General features: G+C 40.6%; 2 protein-coding genes and 1 pseudogene across 2 annotated transcripts in view; all 3 read right to left on the bottom strand.

The window, feature by feature from the left end:
* Positions 1-3,647: 3,647 nt before the first annotated feature.
* On the bottom strand, positions 3,648-7,117 carry LOC148590904 (uncharacterized; annotated as a pseudogene).
* A 5,240-nt stretch (positions 7,118-12,357) lies between these two features.
* On the bottom strand, positions 12,358-17,402 carry ISCA1 (iron-sulfur cluster assembly 1). The gene is made up of 4 exons (XM_088538342.1): positions 17,287-17,402; positions 16,582-16,635; positions 14,649-14,754; positions 12,358-12,670 (listed from the first exon to the last, which is right to left on the bottom strand). Exons 1-4 carry the CDS (start codon positions 17,365-17,367, stop codon positions 12,522-12,524), a joined length of 390 nt encoding a protein of 129 aa, XP_088394468.1. The 5' UTR covers positions 17,368-17,402; the 3' UTR covers positions 12,358-12,521.
* A 2,859-nt stretch (positions 17,403-20,261) lies between these two features.
* TUT7 (terminal uridylyl transferase 7) overlaps positions 20,262-21,748 on the bottom strand; it is a 29,345-nt gene continuing 27,858 nt past the window's right edge. Inside the window, 3 exon segments of the mRNA XM_010218397.2 lie at positions 20,262-20,460; positions 21,241-21,304; positions 21,480-21,556. Coding sequence (XP_010216699.2) covers positions 20,393-20,460; positions 21,241-21,304; positions 21,480-21,556 — 209 coding nt within the window. The 3' untranslated portion in view covers positions 20,262-20,392.

Here is a 21,748-nt window from a genome sequence, read left to right as displayed (position 1 = left end):
TTGTCATAACAGAAATAAAGACACATCTGCTCCCATCTTCGCTTCACCAGATTTTTCTTGCCTCAGGCTATAGTTTTCAGTGATAAGAGCTACTAAGGTTAATAGTGTTCCATCTTTCCTCCAGAAGATTAGATGATTTTATTAGGATGAATGATGCAGACAGAAGCAGTGGTGGAAGGAGTCATATTAGCAATGACAGGATGGAATCTGCGCAGGGAACAGCAGAGGAAGGACTACGTGGAGCCGCAGCAATGAGGGCCCTGCACGCAGCGCGGAGTCGCTGATGATCCGTGGGAGAGGAGGCAGCACTGCAGCTGAAACACAGCTACGTGCAGGGGCTCTGCCACGTTGAGGCCAACGCCTGGGACTTCCGCAGGACTCCGGGAGCCCCGTGCACAGCCACGGACTCCGCGAGGTCTGTGCTGCCCTGCACCGTGCGCGAGCTGGCTGCCCGGCAGCTCCCGGCCCAGAGCAGCCTTGGAGCTCATCACACCTCCGTGCCACGCACTGCACCTCCTCGAGCAGCTCTTTGTGGCCAACCCCTGTAGAAGCGCAGCCAGAGCTGGCCCTGACCCAACACCCATAGCCCTCTACAGGCTTGAGGGCTCTAAAAATAAGGCAATTAAAATAATATGCTCAAAACCAGAACGCGACAACTGCAACTAGCGCAAAGCTCAGCACAGGCTGTCTCATTCAGTGCCTGAGAAGCAGTTAAGTGGGCACTAATTGCTCTGATCATTTGTCTTCTCTGAGCATATGAACATAATTTCTAAGAGTTGAAATCAGCTGCAAGCCCAGGTGATCACAGACCTGAGAACCAATTCCCAGGCTATGGATGGCCGCGGGCTCGTGCTGCCCAGAGCACACCAGGATGGAAGGAAAGGCAATCGAGTTGGTTCCTTGGAACAGCTTCCCAGCACTGCTGCCGGTTCGCATGCCAAACGCTGGGCATGCTCTTTGTGCCGCCCTCCCCATTACTCTTGTTCTCCCAACACAAAAAGAAGGAATTTTCTAAAATCTTACAACAAAACAGCCTACCAGAAAGAAAAAAAAAAAAGGCATAAAAAAAATCCCCTAGACTGTTAATTCTGCTGCTCCTAGATCTGCTTTCCAAGTTGTTGCCATTTCAGGTGGGAACGAAGATTCAGGCTATCTACATTCATTTCTAATCACCCTGCTCTCTCTGCACAGAGCAATCCCTCAAGCAATCCCCGTCAGCTGTTTTCTTGTGAATCTCAGTGCCTCTGCTTCGACTTGGGCCGTATCCCTACTTCAGCCACGCTTCAGGATCCAGTATCTAGAACACGCAGGTTCTTAAAAAATAAAACAAAAATGCATGCATTTGTTTTCTTTCGTGCTCTCCAATGCATTTTAACAGGAGACATCAGTAACTGACCAGTGTGTATACGTGCACTATGCATATTACACAGTTGAAGTTTCAGCAAACGATATCAATTAGTACAAGTGTCAAAATAACCCTAACAAGATAGGAGCATTTTCTTGCTATGCATTGGGAGGGGAAAAAAAAACCCCCGCCACCTTTGTGCTCACAGCCTGAGTGCCTGTTTCTGAGAGCCTGAGAAAAGCCAGTAAAATCCCCGCTTACAGCTTTAAACAGGTGGATGGCTGCAGAACACCATCACTGTCAAGGGTTACTTAAAAAAAAAACTTAAAACCTTAAAAAATGTGATGCCAAATACACAAATAAGTGCTGCTTCTCATTTGCTTTCCCCCCACTCCCTTCTCAAAAAGCCCTTAAAACAATTTAACATTCCACAATTTTAAGTGGAAATAATGGCTGCCTAAGCTGGCCGCTTTGACACTGACAATCCTTGTTTTCTCCTTGCAAAGGCCTCAGGAAAGCTTGTCCTTCCTGCAGATTCCTGTGGGAATCATTCCCATACTGCTGTCCCTGGAACACACGCACCACCAGGCTGCTCCCTCTGCTTTACAGCCCTAGTTCTAAGGTCTGCATATGCTTTAACCCATGTCAAATTCCACTCTGGCAGTATGAGGCATGCACATTGTGAGTGCATTACTAGGCACAGAAGGAGAGAGAGGTAAGCAATTTTGGTGGGGGTCAATACACCTCCATCACGCTTGTGATGCAGAATCCCCAGGAGCACAGGCTTGTCTTTGGACCACATTAAAACAACTTCTTCTTTAAAAGGAGTTGTTTCTGTTGTGAATTTCTATTATCTTCCTTCAGCTAATATCCTTTTACATGATGTTTTTCATGCTCACAGTGTCTGTACAGCAGTACATGCCCTTTCAACCTAAAATTCTACAGCAGAAACAGCTTTTATCAGAAAATACCCAGGAAACTCAGTTATCTCTCTCAAGTTACGAGAAATACACTTCACACTTTATAGTTCTAACCGCAGGTTCACCGTAGCGGCTGGGCTTTCATGGCCGCCGATGCGTTCTGGGTCACTGCAATGCAACACGGTGTTACACCACCACCTAGCTGCCACCTCTGGGTGCTGGTGGAGCACAGCCCAGCGGGGTTCACTCAGCACTTCCCTGTAGCGCGGCGGCTCTGAGCAGAACCCTTTACATTTCAGAGCACACCCGCAATCCTTACAGAGCTGTCACTGTGCGACTCGACGTGGCGGCCATGGCCCTCTCTCCACACGTGACTTCATAAACACCATTTGGTGCAGCAGGAGTCATCCAGGCTTGGTAGCTCTTCCGTGCAGAAACGGCCCTCACTTGCTGCGCCCAGGAGTCACCCGTATCTCCAGGGAACCACCTACTTGCAGACGAAGACAGAGAGGAGCGGTGAGGAGCTCTGAGCCCGTGGAGAGCAGAACCACCGGGGCAGTCTCTGTGGATGAGTCTTCCAAGGCCACCCAACACCTCCAAGGCTAACGAAAGTTGTTAACACTTAGGAATGGGGCTGGAAGTTTGTCAGAAAGGTATCTCTAATCCAGAATGAGCCAATTCTGTTGTAAAACAGGAGGCCCTAGCGGGTCAAACGAGAGGGGTAGCAGGAGGAACGAGAAATACAACTAGGAAATTCAACCCTGGGGCAAGAAGAGCTCAAAGAGGGGCACTCTGCAACTGCAAGTAAAGGCCGCTCTGTGACTGAGGAGGAGCCACAGGGAAAATAAAGGTGATTAATAAAAAAAACACGAGGTAGCGTTTGGAAAGGAGGTCGGAGATCATGGAGAAACAGAGAAGCAATAAAAAAGCCAACACAAGGAGCAAGAGAGATGGAAGAAGAGGAAGGCTGAGCTCGAGCTGCTCCGTGAGGGCAGCACGCAGGGCGCAGGCTGCCAGGCGCTCAGGATTACACCAAACCCAGGGCACCTCCGACAGCAGCAAACTGAGCCGAGCCCCTGCCCTGGGAATCATGCACGTGCACACAGAGAGACAACACTACGCACGCACAGAAACACCAGGGCAGTGACCTGCTTCCTTAGAGAGACAAATAAGTGCATTTTGTTTGTCTGCAGGCTTAGATTCATCTTGAGCTACTCCATTTCTGAGGAACACTAAAATCCCAGTGAGAGCATCATTTTCTTTCTGTTCTATTTGTACAGCATGTGGAGGTTATGATTCCAGGTTCAGCTTCAAGCTACTACTGGATTCTAAATAATAATTAAAAACAATGATAATTTTTAATTGCATACGTCATTTCATTTTATTTGTCTGCTGCAGTCATTTCCACTTAAAATCACGACGTAGAACAGGATATGGAGGATAAACAGAGATAATTATTGAATCCTTAAAAATCAAAGGCAGGATGTAGTCTGTCTTCTTCGTGTTCCCTTTAATATCTCAAAAGATCTGTAATTTGCTTCTCTACAAACAGTTTGGAAAGGCTTCTTCCTCTTTACCACGTTTTTATACAGCTTCCATTGCAGTCCCCTCAGATTGTGGAAAAACACATACGGTGCTTCTGACACTGTCAGTAAGATACATAATATGTTAGCATATTAGTAATACAACCGTTTCTCAGGAAAAAGGAAATTAAAAAAAAAAAAAAAGAACATTGTAACAAAGCAGAGCACTGATTTCTTTCTGCATGCTAGAACTTAAATTGAACTTTAGACCAAGGTCTGAAGTGAGGTATTTACACGAGTGAATGCCTGTTTGTGATTTTTTTTGAGCACCACAGTCTATCCCTTGGTCATGCAGGTGTGGATTTTGTTGCTGTTGGCCTCCAGCGAATATCTCGATGGAGAAAGCACCAGAACCTACTGGCTGAATGTTGATCTGCTTCTGAGGACCATAAGGAAGGAAGTGGTTTCTACGGAAGACTTCAAGTGCAAAGCATCTCCTTGCAAACTGCCTGTAACTTATGGCAGAAACCTTAGCGTCTCCTCTAAATTGTTCCTTGGAGATCTGGGGTTATATCTGAGAATTCAGAAGCTTATGATGATGGCTTTAACATTTCCTAAGTAGGAAGGCCATTCAGTGCCACTAAACTGTCATTTTTCTTAGACACACATGTGAAGAAAAAGAGAGAGAGATGAAAAAAAATATCACAAAGCCCCAAAGTACTTTGAAATCATGGGTGTGGGGCAGGAAGCAATATGGTTAGTGTTGCTTTGACATAGATTATTCACTCCGTATTCAAGAGGGAGCAATGACTGTCTGCTACAGGAGACCCTGCAAGTGGAATGGTCACAGTGCATGGAAGCTGCAGCAAATCCTTTTTTTTTTTTTTTTTCCTCCTCTTAAAAAAACTTTAGTGCAGAAGTTAGAGCCGACAACAAGGTAAAAATCAAACACTATTGATTGAGAATCCACTGTTTTGTTTAAACCAGGGCAAAACTGTTTATATGGATCTGGCAGTCAAATCAAAGATTCAAATCAAGATTCTCACCAAATTCAGCATCAAGAGCAAATAACAAGCTTAGAGAATTACTTGACTTTGTGCACAAAGACCAAACATAAAACACCATGGATGTGAGCAAACTCTCAAATACCTACCATAATTTTGTTTACCTTCTAGATTTAAATAAATAAATAAATATTTGGTGTAAAGAAACGTAGCAGGTTATTTACTTTTGCTTTGACAAGTCTATTTTTCCACTTCCCAAATATTCAGGCTTTTTATTACCTGAAAATGGTATCAGAGTATAATATTTTAGTTATCCTATTCAGGAACTGTCCCTTGCAACTCAGTCTTAACTATTAGCCCTCTTTTAATTTTTATTCTGTAGTTCCTGGCTAAACCCATGTGTACTGGCTTCAGAGACACCCATTAATAGCTACTATCGTTACTGACTGCTCACCTTCAGAAGTGTGTACTTGAGAAATGGAAGAAGTCTCAAATGAGGGCTGCTTTTTTTTCTGCTTCCGGAAATGTTGCTTCTTGCAGAGTATCTCCCCATTCAAACATTTGTGTTGGATCAAAGAAACTGACACAGGAAGGCAACTTTTGATCAAAAACACATATGGAAGTATAAATTTTTGCAGCGGGCCACTAACATGAGACTTCCTGTGCCACCCAGCAACAGTTATTTTTGACATTAGTTTAGACAGCTGTTTGAAGTCCTTGGATAAGCAACTGTCTGGAATTCTCACTTCTGTTTTCGGTGATTCAGCTTTTTCCTTTGCAACATCTGTTTGAGAACAACATCTACTAACAGACTCATCTGAGAACAAGCTCTGTCTTTGGTACGCTGCAGTATCCCAGTGGTTAGATTTCACTGCTGACTGTATACTATGGAAGAGAGAGATGTGCGTTTGCTCCAAAATCAACTGGTGCCTTTGCTGCTCATTTTCCACATCTATGAGATACGACAACAGTTCTGACACCTGAAAAAGTACACGACATTTTCCACATTAATGGCTTGGACTGTAAAAATGAATTCTTTGGATTATTTATAAGTTTTCTTTTTCAATTATTACTTATCGTATTCTTAAAAAAAGCAGAAATTCTGATATGAGTCACTGTTCGGTAACCATTGATCTGTATAAAATACCGAAGAAGTACTTTTCCATAAAGATCCTGCAATCTAAACATGGGCTGGAAAAGAATGAAGGGCTAGAGATGAAGATTAGAATAAGATGATCATCTGAAGTATAATGAATTGCACCCCCAGCACTTCTCTGTAATAACAAACTCTTTCGATTTGTACCATCATATAAATACATTTCTTTTCTGATGTATGTAACAGACTGCAGGGGGCATCTGCTCCATGAAAAAAAATCTCTAATATTTCTACTGTATGCCTCAATTGATTTGTCTAGAACAATGTGGAAGACTTGTATAAAATAGAGAGAAAGGAAACCTAAGGAAGCGGTACCATTTTGTATCCCTCATAGCTTGTGTGCTATGGACAGCACCAATGCCAGTACAACCCTGAAAGGAAGTTGTAAAGAGGAGCCTCAATCCTGTTGCTGCCATATGCTACTAGGCACTGGATCCAAATATTAGCGTGACATGTAATGTGTAACAGGCAAACAGAGCCTTGCTATGTAAAAAGTACTTTTAGATTAAAACCTAGCCAAAGCAGAAGGCCTGCTTTCTGGATGGCACTTGAAAGAAAAAAAAAAAAAAAAAGAAAGCACCCTTTATTTAGATAGGATTTAATATTTATGAAAAACAAACAACAACAAAAAATAAGCAAGTAAACTGCTTCCATTAAGATCAAAGTACAAAGAATATACAGTGAAAAGCAGAATCAGGTATCTGGGTCTTCTGAGCTCGTGACCAAATGTACTGATATGTACAGCACCACTGAGAAAAATAAAGTGATTGTAAAATATTTACTATGCACACACTACAATTATTTTTCTCAAAAAAGAGACAAATAGTAGGAGGTTAAGTATTATGCTCATAAATGCTGAGCTTGTCTGAGTAAATAGCAGTAAATTCTGGCATGAACTCTTTTTGTATATTTAAATGAGTACAAATTTCCTTGTGATGTAAAAATTCACTTGCGTCTTCTTGTTAAATATCAAATGAACACTGCTTCTTGTATAAGCATCTAGGCAGTCATGTGGCCAAAAAAAAAAAAAAGAAATAGAAAAAGAAAAAAAAACAATCATTTTATAAAAACCAATTTTGTACCGTCCAAGTACTCACTTTCCAACCATTACAGTGCAATTGTTTTGCTTGTTCTGTATCTTCCGGTACATCATCCCCAGTTTGACCCATTGTACCTTCACTGTGTTGGGGGAAAAAATATAAAAAGCAACTCTAATCAGTACAGAAAAAAATGCAGAAATGATACAGATACAGGACTAAGAGGAAAAGACGAACAGCAAAAATATAAATATCCCAAATTCGGTAGCGAGAGAGCAATTCAACCCTGCATTCCCAGAGGGGTGCGGTGGAGTTTAATACGGGCCTTTCCTGCTACACATCTCGCCCCGCGGGGTTTAAAGCCTCCCCAAAAAGGCCGGATTCCCCCTCCTCGGGACGCGGTTCCCCCGCCGAGGGACCTGGGCGCCGGCAGCCGCCGCGGCCGCCTCCCCAGGGCCGCCGCCTCCCTCCCCACCGGGCCGCGTCCCGGGGGCGGGGCTTCGGGAGAGGCAGCGCCCTGATTGGTGACATGGGAGGGGCCGGGGCGCCAGGGAGCCAATAGCGCCCGGGCAGGGAGCGCTGGAAGGGGCCGTTGGGGCGAGGCGGTGCGCGGGGCGGGCGCCATGTTTGCCGGCGGGCGGGTGCGTGTAGCCGTGTGGGGCCGGCGTTGCTGCCCGTGACCCGCCGGGAGGGCGGGCTGCCGCCAACCGGGCCGCGAGCAACACCTAGTGCTGACACCTGGCTTCCACCATCGGGCTATTAAAAAAATCCTGATATTCTGTATAATTTCACTCCCATCTCCAGCCCAAGAGGACATTTTCCTTATAAAAGAGGGTCATAATAACTTCCTTTAAACAGCTAGCAGGTTCCCAGCAGAGCGAGCACCGTCTCCCAGACGTGCTTTTCTAATTCACAGAAATTCACAGCATTTCTGGCATTGCCTTTTCAGAAGGGCAATTCCTCATTACAACATATGGGCCTAATTACATGCAGGCCTGCCGTAATTAGCTTAACAAATGCCCTGGCAGCGCAAAGTGCAGCAGCGTGCAGGGCGACACGTGCAGATCCACCATGTGTAATTTTCTTCGGAAGGTTCAAAACCTGCCCTAGGCAGCCGTCACTCTGGGTGTTTTCATATGACTTCAGAGCTGGCCTCTAGCCATGCCCATGACATGAGGAAGGACAGGTCCTTGTTAAACATTTAACAGTCTTTGCATTTAAAGGGTAAAAAAAAAAAAAAAAAACCTTTGACTTTCTAACTTTCTAAATTATTTGTAGAAGTCAGAAGTTCTTTATTTTATATGTTTTTCTATATATTAGGAGGCAGCTCACAGTGCCCCAGCATCAGGTATCTCATACTCCCCAGGACACAGGTAGATGCACTCCAGCTCATCTTGAGGCAATTTAAGAACCCCCCACACACACTATATAGCTATTTATCACACTGCTGGAGTTACCTGGCTTTCAACGTGAGATGACAGGCACCTCTCTTGGAACAAGTCAGGGCACAACGCATCTGTGCACAGTCGTTTCTAAGCAGCAGCTTTTTATTACAGTTTACACCCAAGTATTGAATTTTGTGAAGTTTATGACAGTAAATTCACTGAAAAGTCACCAAGGCTTCTTTTAGCCTTTAGCTTCTTTGGCGCTGTACCCAGACAGCTGCGGTGAGCAGGACCACAGCGCGCAGCCCTCTTGAAAACGGGGACAGCTACCTCCAGGCAGGACCTGCCTCTTCAGAGCATCTGGCCACACTGTGTCCATTACACCTCCCTCCCCCCTCATTCAAATGCTTGTTTTAAGCATTTAAGCATTTAAGCCTCTTACGCGAAAGAAGTACAATGTGGGAAAGAATATGATTAACAGCAAAGTATGCCACTTTAAACATAGTTTTGCCACACTTTATAGAATTACTTAGTGTTGAATCAGAAAGAATCTGTGATTACATATGAACTATGAAAAAAGTCTGGAAGAGGAAGTGGCTGTCTGGGTATCCTCTGTGTAATTAATTCTTATTTATTTTGAACCTGGATCACTGTTTCAGGTAGAAACAGTGAAGAACAGGTAGAATTATTTCTGCTATCTAGACCTAGTTTCAGCAACCTATAGAAGGAAATTAGCATTGTGCAGGTATCATTATATAATCAGAAAAAAAAACCGACACAAGGTATAGCAGAGGAGGGTACTTCTGCTGAGAACAGACACCAGACAGTTTCATAGTACACAGTACTAGCAAGTAAAGGAAATGCTCCCCCCTGCCCCAAACAGTAATAGTAAAGTACATTGTCCTTAACACCACTTGGTCAGCAGAGCCATGCCCTAGCACTTGGGTACTAGCATCAGGAGGGAGGGCTGAAGTCATTTGGCTTTCTGCACTTCCACATCCATCTCTCCAAGACCAGAGAAGAAGCACAGGAAGAAATACATAAAAGGTCAAACAGCACAGCTTCACAACATTATGATTACTCATAGCGCAAGTACTCCAATATACGTGAAAGACAATAGGAAACAGAGCATGAAGCAGCAGGGAAGCGATTCTTGCTCTGCAATGGATAGACTGGAAACCTGCTGCCACCCTGTGTCAAGAGGTGTTTTCCTTCATGAATTAGAGCCTGTGAAAAGAAGTGTTGGTACAGCGCACTTAAGTGTGGTTTGGGATTCCTGGGTTCCAGTTTGGCTCGGGAAAAACACCTGCTGCTTAAAGCATGTATGTGCTCTTAAATAGCCCCCAAAGGGGACTAGAAAAGATGAGGGTGAAGACCTTGCTTAAATTCAGCAGATATTTTTCTTAAGTAGAAATGCAGTAGCAGAAGATACGTGTGTGTATGTATGTGTGTATGTACACCAACATTTTATATACACTGACAATTACTTTGATCATGTTTATTTTCCCTTCGGTGAAAAGTACCAAAATTATTTTTTGGCATATGGAGATTTTTGAAATAAGCCTCTGCCTAACAGAATTCTACCTTAAGAACAGCACGTGGAGAAGGCTTGGTATCTTTAAAAATTCACCAATGACCTTTCCAAGCAAGATGTGAAAATGCTTTCCCGCACATGTTAGTTTGAAGCATTGCTAAGTTAACCATGACAAATCTGCACAATATATTCCAAAACTAATCCAGTACTACTAATATTTGGAAATTTTTAATATTTCACAAATGCAGTGTTGTTCTCTGCGATTCCCCAGTAGAAGTCTGATCTCCCTCATGCTTCCTCCCACCACGCAGGCGCACTTGTTTGTCACTGTGAACAGATTCATTTTAAGAGTATTTCATGTTTATCAACAAGCAGTATTTATTAATATAATCACTCTACATACAGTATTGCACAAAATTGTAATGGACCAATCAACAAAATAAAGTTACTATATAATTGCTGCTAGCACTTCCACAGAAGTTTGCTCTAACACATTGTGCGCTTAGTGTTTTAGTAAACTGACATTTTTTAGGAGATTATTTCATGTAGCGTGAAAGTACAAACTTTCATTGAAGGCATACACACAACACACATGAAAAGGAATGCTAAATATGCCGAAGGCCTAAAACAGCAAAATTAAATGAATAAAACAGCACTCTTGAAAACCACCAGTGCTACATTTATGGTCTTTATCTTCCAATAAGAAGCAGAGACATGCAAGCTAAAAAAAATGCCCTCAATTTGGAGTTTTAGACATATGAGGTCAACTACCACATCCCCTATATTTTTTGGCAAGAGTGAAGGACTTGCATAAATTGACCTACTCCTGTATTACCAGTTCTTCCTGAATGACTATATAAAATAACATCAAAACAACATCAGTTGACTAATAAAAGCACATCACTGTTTTTACATCAAAAGGTGATACACAATTAAATTCAAGTACTTAGTACTAAGCTGTACCTGTGGAAATTCAATCCTTCTATTCCTGTGCACTACATAAGATAAATCAAGATCTTTTTTTTATTTTTTTTTTTAATTTTTCAGTCTTCCCTCTACACTTTTACCCCAAGCCAGGCCCACCTAGCTGCATCTTTTCATTTTCAGCACTTTATATTTCACAGCTTTGGAATAATACATGCCCATGAGCAATTTCCCAAACTGACACAACGCCTGGATTTTCAGCCTTCTGCCTTTAAATAATCTCTTCACTCATCTTAAGTCTGTGACTGTAATATCCTCATCCTTGTTGCCTACTTTTAGCCTAGATGCATCTCATCTTTGGGCAATCAGGGAAACAGGAGGATAAAAGGATAGAAAGCTGTTTCTATCACACCAGCTTTTGAGGAGTCCAGGGAAGAAGTTTACTTTTCTGCCTAAGCACCAGTGGAATAAGTGCTCAAGGCTGTTATTGGCTTGAAAAATAAACAAGAAAAACAAACAAACAAAACAACAAAAAAATACACTGCTTTGGAAAAGGTGAATTCCTATTAGAAGCAAGCAAGCAAGTTTAATTCCAAAGAAAAGAGGCCTCCTGTTAATATTTTAATTACTGATAGGCTTCATTTTAAACCAGTTTTAAATAGAAGTCCTTTAAAATTATAAATGGTTTTCCTGTTACCAAGAAGTCAAATAAAATTTCCACAAGTTTTTAAGTGAAAACCTCTGGTTCCTAAAGTGTTACTAAACGAAGTTCCAGTTTTAACCAAACTAGGAACATGCAACACAAAAAGCTAATGAAAACTACTTTCTCTCAAAAATAGTTTCTGGTTCAGACAGCATAGAACATGCACATTCTGTGAACGGTGGGAACCTGAGTCTGCAAGCAGCTTTATCAGTTTGGCAATTTAAGTCAAGCAAGATGAAGAAAAACAATAGAAACATGAGATAAAGGCCTGTGTGTATTCTGCTTCAACACTGATATACTTAAATACATTTTAATTTTTTGTTTTCAAAAAACATTTTTGAACTACATCAGAGACTGTGCCTTCAGATGGCAAGATATAGGGCTGGGTTAGCACATTTGAACCACTGCTGAAATAACACTTGAACTTCTTTTCTGGACTCTCCTAGATTTATGGGAAAAAAAACAACCTGAAAACCTATCCAGAGAAATACAAATACGTCTGACACCTAATAAAACAGAATACCCATCTAAATAAGCATAGTGAATCTGAAGCTGAGGCATGTACGTCTGTGCATCGAAGTATCCACAAAGACACAAACATATGAACAGTATTTCTTTTCAAATCAAAGCAGAATATGTAGGCAATATATTCTTGCAAATATGTTTTGGATTGGGAAGTAGAGGGAAGTTGACAAAGAAAATGACAAAGGAAAAGAACAGCGAGACTTTTATTTCCTTTGTATATGAAAATACAGAAATGCTACAGCACTGCTGTCACCTTCTGGATCCCAATTCATCACAAATTACAGCATAAATATATCAGTGGTGGAATTTAACACACAATTTACTTTTTCAAAATGAATTAACTTTATTTTCCTTAAAGGCATCCACCCTTTACACAGCCTAAGAACCTGAAGAAAACACATCTGCTTTTGAAAGCCATACACTTAGTAAGTGTTTTGTGGTATTCAAAGTAACAGTCCTGAGATTTCATATGTTAAAGCTTTCTCCACAGCCACATGTTCCTTTGATGTTTGGATTATTGAAGACAAATTCACTGGACAGTTTGTCTTCTACATAGTCCATTTCTGTTCCTAGAAGTGTCAGCTGTGCTTTCTTCTCAATAAACACTCTAACCCCTTGAAAACAACAGCAAGAAAATTATATACAGCCATATAGTGTTCATTTACTTTGAAACTGGTATTCAATCAATGATTAAAATGAAATCCAGAAACAAAGTCCATCAAAAGTCCACTTGATTTCACCAGCCTAAGGTGGGACTTTTTTTTCTCCTCCTATAGAACTCTATGAATAGTATAACACTAGCATTTGTCTGTCTATACACCTTTTGTGTATGGATTTAAAATACTGATACTTAGGAGAAAAGGGCTAGAACTTGAGAATTAACTCACTTTTAATACCTGCTTTCCCACGCATTAATCTCTAACCTATTTCCTAATGTTTTTAAAATCTGTACATCCCAAAAAAGTATGAACTTTCAAAGATATAATTACCTTTAAGGAGTGAGAATTAGTAATTTATTTTAGAAAAAAAATCTCTTCTAAAAATATGCAAGGTATTTACCACTTGGAAAATTATTGAACTATAAAACTACTGAACTTTGAATCTGGTATGAAGTGGTTACCATTAATGACCAATTTAGCTGATCACAGGCTAGAATAAAAATAATAATAAAAAAAAGAGTATCAGTAGTAGCAGCAGGAGCAACAAAAATTACATTCGAGGAAATATGTTTAGAAAACTATTTCATCATAGAAATTAAGACTGAATATGTTGCTAACACAGTTCAATTTCTTGGGTAACCAAGTTGAACCTCCATATTTTTGGCCTGGACCATAACAGACATGGAAGGATAAATCAAATGAAAGATTTCATGGATCTGGTCTTTGAAGAAGGACCACAGTTCTGTATTAGACATCAGCACCTACTATGTAAAAGCCAGGAAAGTTGAGCTCAGATCCAAAACTACCAGCTCACTGAGCACAGACTTATACAGAAGTTAGTCTGCAGCCAAAAGCTATCTTGAACCCAGGAAAATGTAGCAAGCACACAGGCATATCTGAAATACTGTCTGGCTCTGGCAGGCTATCTGGTCCAAGACCTCTTTTTTAATAGTGGTAAAATGCTTTCATCTCTCTGAAAATACAAGCCATGAACTGCCTTCCCCACCCCCCCCAAAAAAAAAAAAAAAAAAAAGCAGAGCAGCTCTGGAGTCCAGCAAAAGAAGAAAGCAAAGGAAAACTCAAGAAGAAAATGTAAGTAAATAAAATTTATGAGTTGGTCACGGATACTTCCAAAGCAACTAAGAGATGGAGCACAGCTTCTGCATGAAAGAAACCAAAATATCCCACTCTTACTCTGATCTGACATTGCCACTAGATTAAAAATTTTCCTGAACCTAAACACAGCAAAGTTCAACAAGGTGTAAGAAAGAAAAAATCATAAAGAATTTTAGAAATTTTTAGAACAGAAACAGACATTAAATTGAGACCAATACAAACATTATTATGCCTCTGTAAAAATTCACTCTCCACAAAAAAGACCACCCAGTAGAAGTTTCTATTAAATTAGGAAGATCTATGGTGCATTACTCATTTCTTGAACAATAGACTTATTTGACCATGGGATGGTCAAATTATCGAGCAGCAAGTTTAAATGCTAGAATAATAGAAAATTTTCAACATATTGCTTAATTAAAATTATAAAATTCTTTGTCACAAAAGCAAAAAGAGATTAAATCTTAAATTAATGAAGGATAAGACTTGTTACTAGAGCAGACTGACTGGAAAATTCTGTGCAAAAAGTCTATCTTGACAAAGATTATTTTAGGTATGCTAATACTTTTCTAGATATGTCTTGTTTTACTCTCCAGGCATCTGCTTCCAGCCAGCTCCAAGTATATGAATAATAGGCCTGATCTATTCTGACACAGAACAGAGACTATTTGTTATTATCCTAGAGAACTCCAACTTAATCCAACATGGGCAAAAAGTAAGGTTTATCCCTGATCTGACTTGTCCCTTGGCAAACTTGTAATTAGAGCCACTCTTCCCTCCCACTACTGCACTGTTTCCCATTACTCCACCTGAAACTCACCATCTTGAACTACTTCTTCATCAGACTCTCCTTTTGATTTTGTATATTCTAATGTGTAAGAAAGTCCATTGCATCCTCTTGTACGAACACCTACTTTCACACCAACCTGAAATAAAATATTAAAAGTGAAACACCTCCTGGAACACAAAGACAAAAAGTCCGCATAGCAACAAAAGACTGTTTTAGTGTTAGTTTAGTTTTCCCTGCAGCAAAACTCAGTGCTAGCACACAAACCTAATGGATTGGAAGGCAAAAATTTTCTATTTTACAAATTGACTACCAAGATCAAAGTTAGACCACAATCATAAATATTTATTACTCATTTTGTAACTCTCACATGGGTTGGTTTCAGCAAAAATCTGGCTCTTTGGTCCATGCTATGTTTGTTCCATATTATTGTACATTTTAAGTGAAAGTGATAATATTAGAAAAATACATTAGTTGAGTCTACAGTTATACTTTCATTACTACCTCTGCTGTTTATTAATAATGATTTTATTTATATTAGCAATGTGGCACACATTAGAGATTTTTGCAGAATAGTAAACATCTTAAGTGTGTTTAAAAACTTTTAAAGCAGGAAGCTATTAGCACTTCTGTAGGTGCTCAGTATTGTGAAAGCCAGAGTTAAATTTCAAAGACAGATGTTTTTGTAACTTAAAAGTTTATTTAAATGCTAGGTCAGGCTCTATTTTAAGGTTACTAACAGTAACTTAATTATGAAGTTGTGACACCAAGCCAAGGGCAGTTACTAAATTTTCATGGAACTCCTGTAACAGCTACCAGAATACTTTCATTCGATCCAAAGTTCTGAAAAAAATATTTTGTGATCTTTATTACCCCCAAAATCTGTCCTGCCGTTTTTGCTAGTACGTTTATTCATTTACTGCAGTAATCTATCTTAAAGTCCACCCAGTCAATCTGTTTTAATTATTTACAATTATCTTACATTATGTTGTACGTCACACAAAAAGAACATTTGGGTAAATAAGGACCTGAGAAAGGCACATAAGAACTGGAAAACTAGATCTTCCGAAAGCGTCTACCTGCACCTGTTTTCAAACACGTATACTTCACCATGTAATTACAGAGGAAAAGTACAGTAACTTCAGTTAAAGTATTCTGATAAATATGTGTTAATAGTTTTCACCAAGCAGAATTTCAAGCAAGCAGCATCTGTTCTTTTCAAATTAGATACCCTTCTCTACAAGAAAAACTAGATACAACTAGGACTGTTTAAAATGTGAAAAAATAAAAGTCTAATCAGTTACCACCATGCAGGAAGGAAAAGAAGCAATAGATCTTGTACAAAAAAAAAAAATCTTCCTCTTGCTGTGAAGGAGAAAAACAAAACAAACAAACAAAACCCCACATACTAATGCTTGTTTTTAGGATACCGTATCTGTTTTGCCCCAGGAAGGGAAGATGACAATTTCAATCAGTTACTTTGTGAAAAGTAGATTATCATTTAAAACAATACATTGTCTGGCAAGGTGTGGCAAGAATTATACTGGTTTTCAACGGGTACGAATCTAATACTATAATTACATATTTCATAGCCAGAATTCTGTCAAGAACTCAATTACATTTCCATATCAACAACTGGAGACAACTGGCCCTACCAGCAGATATCATCTGCAAGAACAGTTAATTAAAATCTAGATTATAAATATTTTGAATATTTTTTTCAATTTTACCTACTTCAAAAACAAGCGTAAACTGAAGGATCAGCACAGTCATTTTCTATGCAAGCTTAATCCCCCCACTCCGAAAAAGATGAAAGCAAACAAACATATAAAAAAATTCCATGCATCACGATCTCTAAGTTGTTCAGCATTTGTTTCAAGCTACTAGATTAGCCAAAAATGCTTCATAGCCATCAACAGCACAAACACCTTAGTGCAGTTTACAAGGTGGCCCTGCTTGCACTTACATGCTCCGGTTTATCTTTAAGAAGCTGTTTTATCTTCTGAACCGCTGATGGGGTCTGAAAAACACAAAGGTACTTATCAGCTTGGAACCTCTTTTTTCCCAATAAACCTAATGGCACACTACAAATAATTCAAGAAAATTTAATTCCAACTTCATGCAATCAGCCTGTATCTTGGTTTACAGCTAAGTTTTGTCCTGTGACAGCAGCAGCCACCTCAGCGCAGACTAGCCTTTGTTCTACTTGAAACCGACGCCTGCTCTCCTCTCAAATTAACGTGCTCTTCTGAAAGAAAACAACAGCTGAATCTAATCCATGCACAAACACAGTGGCTGTTTGCTCCCCTCCCCATTTCTGCTGGCAGGAGATAGAGTAAGATAACGCACTTAAATTTCTTAACTTTTTTTTAATGTAAACAACACTATAGTGTTTTAATTAAGGATCCCCGCTCCAGCCAGACGCGTGTCACACGCACACTTCCGTGACACACGGACTTTCGGCCGTGGCATGTCCCCGCTCTGCTCCCTTCTCCCGCACAAAGCTCCCGAGTCGCGCAGCAGCGCAGGGCGCTCCCCCGTCCCCCGCGGCGGCGGCACCCCCGCCCCCCCGGTAACGGTTAACGGCGCCGTCCCCGCCGCGGCCTGCGCCGCCCAGGCGGGGCCGCGGCGCAGCCCGGCGTCCCGGGAGCGGCGCGCGCGGCGCACTGACCAGGGTGAGCGCGGCGCGCGTGGCCTGCAGCTTCCTCTTGCTCACGGCGCGCACCGTGGCGCGCACCACGGAGGAGGCCATGGCCCCGCGCCGCCGCCGCCGCACCCCCGCCGCGGCCCCGCGGCCACCGCGCCGTGACGTCACCGCCGCGCCTGCCCCGCCCCGCCGCCGCCGCCGCCCATTGGGCAGAGGGCCATGATTGGCAGGCGAGGCGGTGGCGGGGGGGCGGCGCGGCCGTTGCGCGGGGCTGCGCGCGGAGATAACGGTCGCCGAGGGCCTCGCCGCGGGCCCCGCGCCAGCACCAGCCGCCAGGCCCCGCCGAGGGACGAGACGGGCGAGCCGAGGGAAGCTGCGCCCTTTAGGGACACACGGCCGCTCCGGGGAGGCGCGTGCGCGGCCTCGCGCCGCCGCCGCGCCCCTGCGAGGTGTCACCTACCCCGAGCAGGGAGGGCTCAGGGGCCCGAAGGACTGGCGGCCTCGAAGCCAGAAAGACGGTTAATGACGCTGCAAACACCCAGCTTGCTCCTTCTGCGCTTTCTTCGGCACTTTTAGCAACCCCCAGCACTAAGCACGTACACTGACTTTGGAAAGAGACACGAAGGGCATGGGAAATTGCTATGAAGCAAGACAATACTACTATTTAACATGAGTGAATAATAATAAAAGGCCGCTGCACCAATGAGTAGTGCTTGCTCCCTGTCCTGCCATATTATTTGAGGGAGAGTAGAAGTGTAAGTGATGATTTTTCTGCAGCCTCCCCAAGGCTGAAACGTTCCTAGAAAGCAATAGCTCCAGAAAGAACTTTCCAGAGATTAGTGCATCACAGTAATTGAGTAAAGATGCAGGGGATTTCATGGCTGCACCATCTGACTTCTCTAAAAAAGCATCATTTTCCAGAAGATAGCACAAGGGAAGTAGTAAGATAGAAACGTATTGGAAGAGACATAGCGGTGCTGCAGAATTATGAGCATCTCACATTTTTAATGTAAATACTAAAGAGAGGCTAGCTACATAGTGCTGAATGTCTGCTCTGTCACCACAGAGTGTTCAAACAAATTTGTCACAGGACAGCATCATGTTAGGAGCAATCTGACTGCACATACACAGTCCAACAAAAACAGTTTCCTTGCAGATCTTCTGAACTATCAGTATTCATTACTGAGCCATAGCTTAATTATAAACTCTATTTGTTTTCATTCAGTCCCTTTCCTAAGATACTGCAATACACTAAGCTTTAATAACCAAGCCAGAGGAGAACATCTCATAAACTGTGTTTATTCTGTATTACAGATACTAAGTTTTCACTACACTATTAAACACTAGGCAAATATATGTATTTATTATTTACCGGTTTAAAGGCTCTAATATGTAACTTGTGGGGGGTTATTTTAGGACTATGAAAGATGAGTGGTATAAAACTTGTAGTTTCGGTAGCAGCTTCAAAGTGAGGATTGTGTTTGTTTTCATCCAAATGTTTGTTCAGAGATTTCATAGTTGAAAGTTTCACAATTAAACCACAAAATAACAGGGTGTATCCGATTTTTGTCATCAAAACACATTTTCCATCTTATATGCTGTGATGCTGTTGTCCTTTATAAGTTTATACATTTCATTACCATCAGCAAAAATTGTATATAGCTCTGAACAGAGGGCTAAATAAGCCATTGCATACATAAGGTCAGCATCTGCATTATTTGGTTATGAATATGAATACAAAAAGCAGCTTGCTTGCTTTCTCGAGAAAAATAACTTATTATTGTATGAAAAATACAGTATTTTGTTTGATGCTGGTTAAGATTTTGCTTGAAAAATATGGTAAGCAATAGAAAAGAATTTTGCAGGGAGATCTGCCTATCTAGAGATTTATAAATGGATGGTTATGGCAGGATGAAATCCAAATTAGGAGTTTGGATCTCAGTTCCTTCCCTAAGGCCTCTTTCGAAATTCCGTATTTTGCCTTTATTAAAAGTAGACAGTTAAGAAAAATAAAATTCAATTAAAAAAAACATACAGAAGACACATTTCAAGGAACAGACATGAAATAGTAAGTTAGAATAAATTTTACATTTAAATCAAGAATATTGCAAAATAGGTAAAGTATATAGAAAAAATATAGAAACTTGTCTGAACTTCAATTTTTTTTTATTTCAAAATCATAAATAACAGTGGTTTCCATTTTACCATGTAAATTAATTATTTCCTGAACAGGATAAGGTGGTACATTACCAGCTATGGCAGGATTTCAAGTAAGGTTCAAGTGGATATCATTAAATTATTTGCTGGTAGAAGAATCCTCTTCGCATTTTATGAAAATGGGAATACCTTCTTCCAAATGCCTTTTAATTAACTAATTAATTCTTTAAGCAATTTAATCTATCTTTAAGGGCATGAAAAAAGATCATTAGCAGCAAACAGGACAGACCTGTTCAAGTCTTCCATTCTTTCTTTCTCCTCTCCTGTACACTAGCACAGCAGCAAATGAACTCTCATAAAATCACATACAGGATATCAAAAAAAAAAGTGTCATTGCTTGACTTTTGCATATAGAGTTTTTTTAAAATTAAAATAAATTTGCTTTTGTCCATGTTTTCTGTTGTCTACAGAAAAAAAAAGTTTGCAAACACAGTTGTAGCAGTCTACAAACATTTCAAATACTTTTACATAAGGATTCAGTAAGCAATCAACATTAATAAATATTATTTCCTCCTTCAAAAGTCCATTTTTGAAGAAAATAGAGAATTTTTGGCTTGCACACAATTTTAGTGCATTTTGAAAGGATCAGGTTGAATGACAGTACCTTAAAAATGCTCCATTTTTTAGTACCTGCCCTTATCTACCTGTTTTACCTAGTTAAAACCACTAACCATCATGGCTTTCTATTAAAATGCTCAAACAATCTATTTAAAATAGGGTTCCATGGTGGGTGACAATATTAAAATCCATAGATTTCGAACTAGCCATCAAAAATATCCATATTTCTTTAGAATTGAAGATCATTTATGCTGCTGTCCTGTGAATCCAGATGTTTTAGCCAAAGGGTGAAAAAAAAAAAAGTTAAAAAATGAATGAATGGCCTGTATTGCATTTTAACAGTGTTTCATATCCCTCATGATTCTTGCTGGGTCCTCTTCTGTGAGGCTTTTCCCTGAGTCATGTATTTATTGGAAAGGCTGCCTAAGATTGGGGAAGGGAAGAAAAAAAATTATACTTTAAGAGTTTTTTAAAAAAGAGACAAAATAACACTGAATTATGAGTCAGAAGAAAGACTGTCAGACTATGAGGAAAGCAAGCTCAAGTCATCTTTATATTATTGCTAATGTTAATGGACAATAGAGTTGCATTCAAGACTCAAGGCAATTAAAGCAGTTGCTTTAAAAATCTTCACTGTACCATTGAATGAATAAAATGTGTAAAACTGCTGAAAGAAAGCTAACACAATGCACACGACATCTCCCATCCAGAGACTGCACATGAAGGCATGTGCATAAATAAGGTCATGATCTGACTTCTGCTTGTCATGCATGCGGGGAGCTCAAAGGACGTGCTTTCACATCCTCTGCTAAGTTAGCCGATTGTGGGGAATTGAGATGATTCCTCTCTGAGGAAGCCTCACAAGAAAGTGCTCCGCATGTGGTGCCCAAAGAGAAACAGAGAACCCCATGTACCGCAAAACAGGGAGAACAGAGATGGATAAAAAGCAATGCATCCATCAGAGTTCACTAAAGAACAGACTGCAGAGAGAACTGGCATGCTCTACAAGTTGCTCTTCCAAGACGAACCAAAAGAAATCCCACACACTGACAAAAAATCAGCTACGCTACAGAATTACATAACAACCTATCTGGATTGGTGCTGTGTTCAACATTTTGGGCAGAGTTCACATAAGGATTGATAGGAAAAGCAGGTTAGAGACACATGCTTTTATACTGAACTTCTGAATTAGCAGATACAAACCTGATTGGGGACTCAAAAACACTTTTCCTTTTTGTTTCTTTTTTTCTTCATGTATAAGCATTCCCTATAAACAACATATACAGATTGATGAATAAAAATTGAATTGAGGAATTCCACAAGCAAAAGTAAAACGGTCTCTCCTTGAAAGCTTATGTAAATCTATTCCTAGTTACTCTATAGGGGTCTTTAGTACATTTAAATAAAAAAGAGCTCTAGGAAAATAGGTATTTGGTGTTTACCTGATTTAATCTACCAGCATGTATGGCAGCACTGGGTAAAGAAAGTGATCCACACGACACTTCGGGTTTTGAACTACCTGAAAAAGTTGTAATATAACAAGATAAACTAATTTGAAATTCAATTTCTTTGTAAGATATAAAAATACCAGAGTATTTAGAATCTACCATCATGACACATAGAAAGTAGGTCATTATTTTCATTCATTTGGTGATACGGAAAACGGGCACAATAAGGCAAGATCCACCTCATCTACAACTAAGCATGTAAG

The sequence above is a fragment of the Tinamus guttatus genome, unplaced genomic scaffold (genome assembly GCF_059628265.1).
Source record: "Tinamus guttatus ecotype Peru unplaced genomic scaffold, ASM5962826v1 Tinamus_guttatus_pri_ptg001019l, whole genome shotgun sequence".
In the NCBI taxonomy this organism is placed as follows: Eukaryota; Metazoa; Chordata; class Aves; order Tinamiformes; family Tinamidae; genus Tinamus; species Tinamus guttatus.
This window is presented reverse-complemented; position numbering and strand designations above follow the sequence as displayed.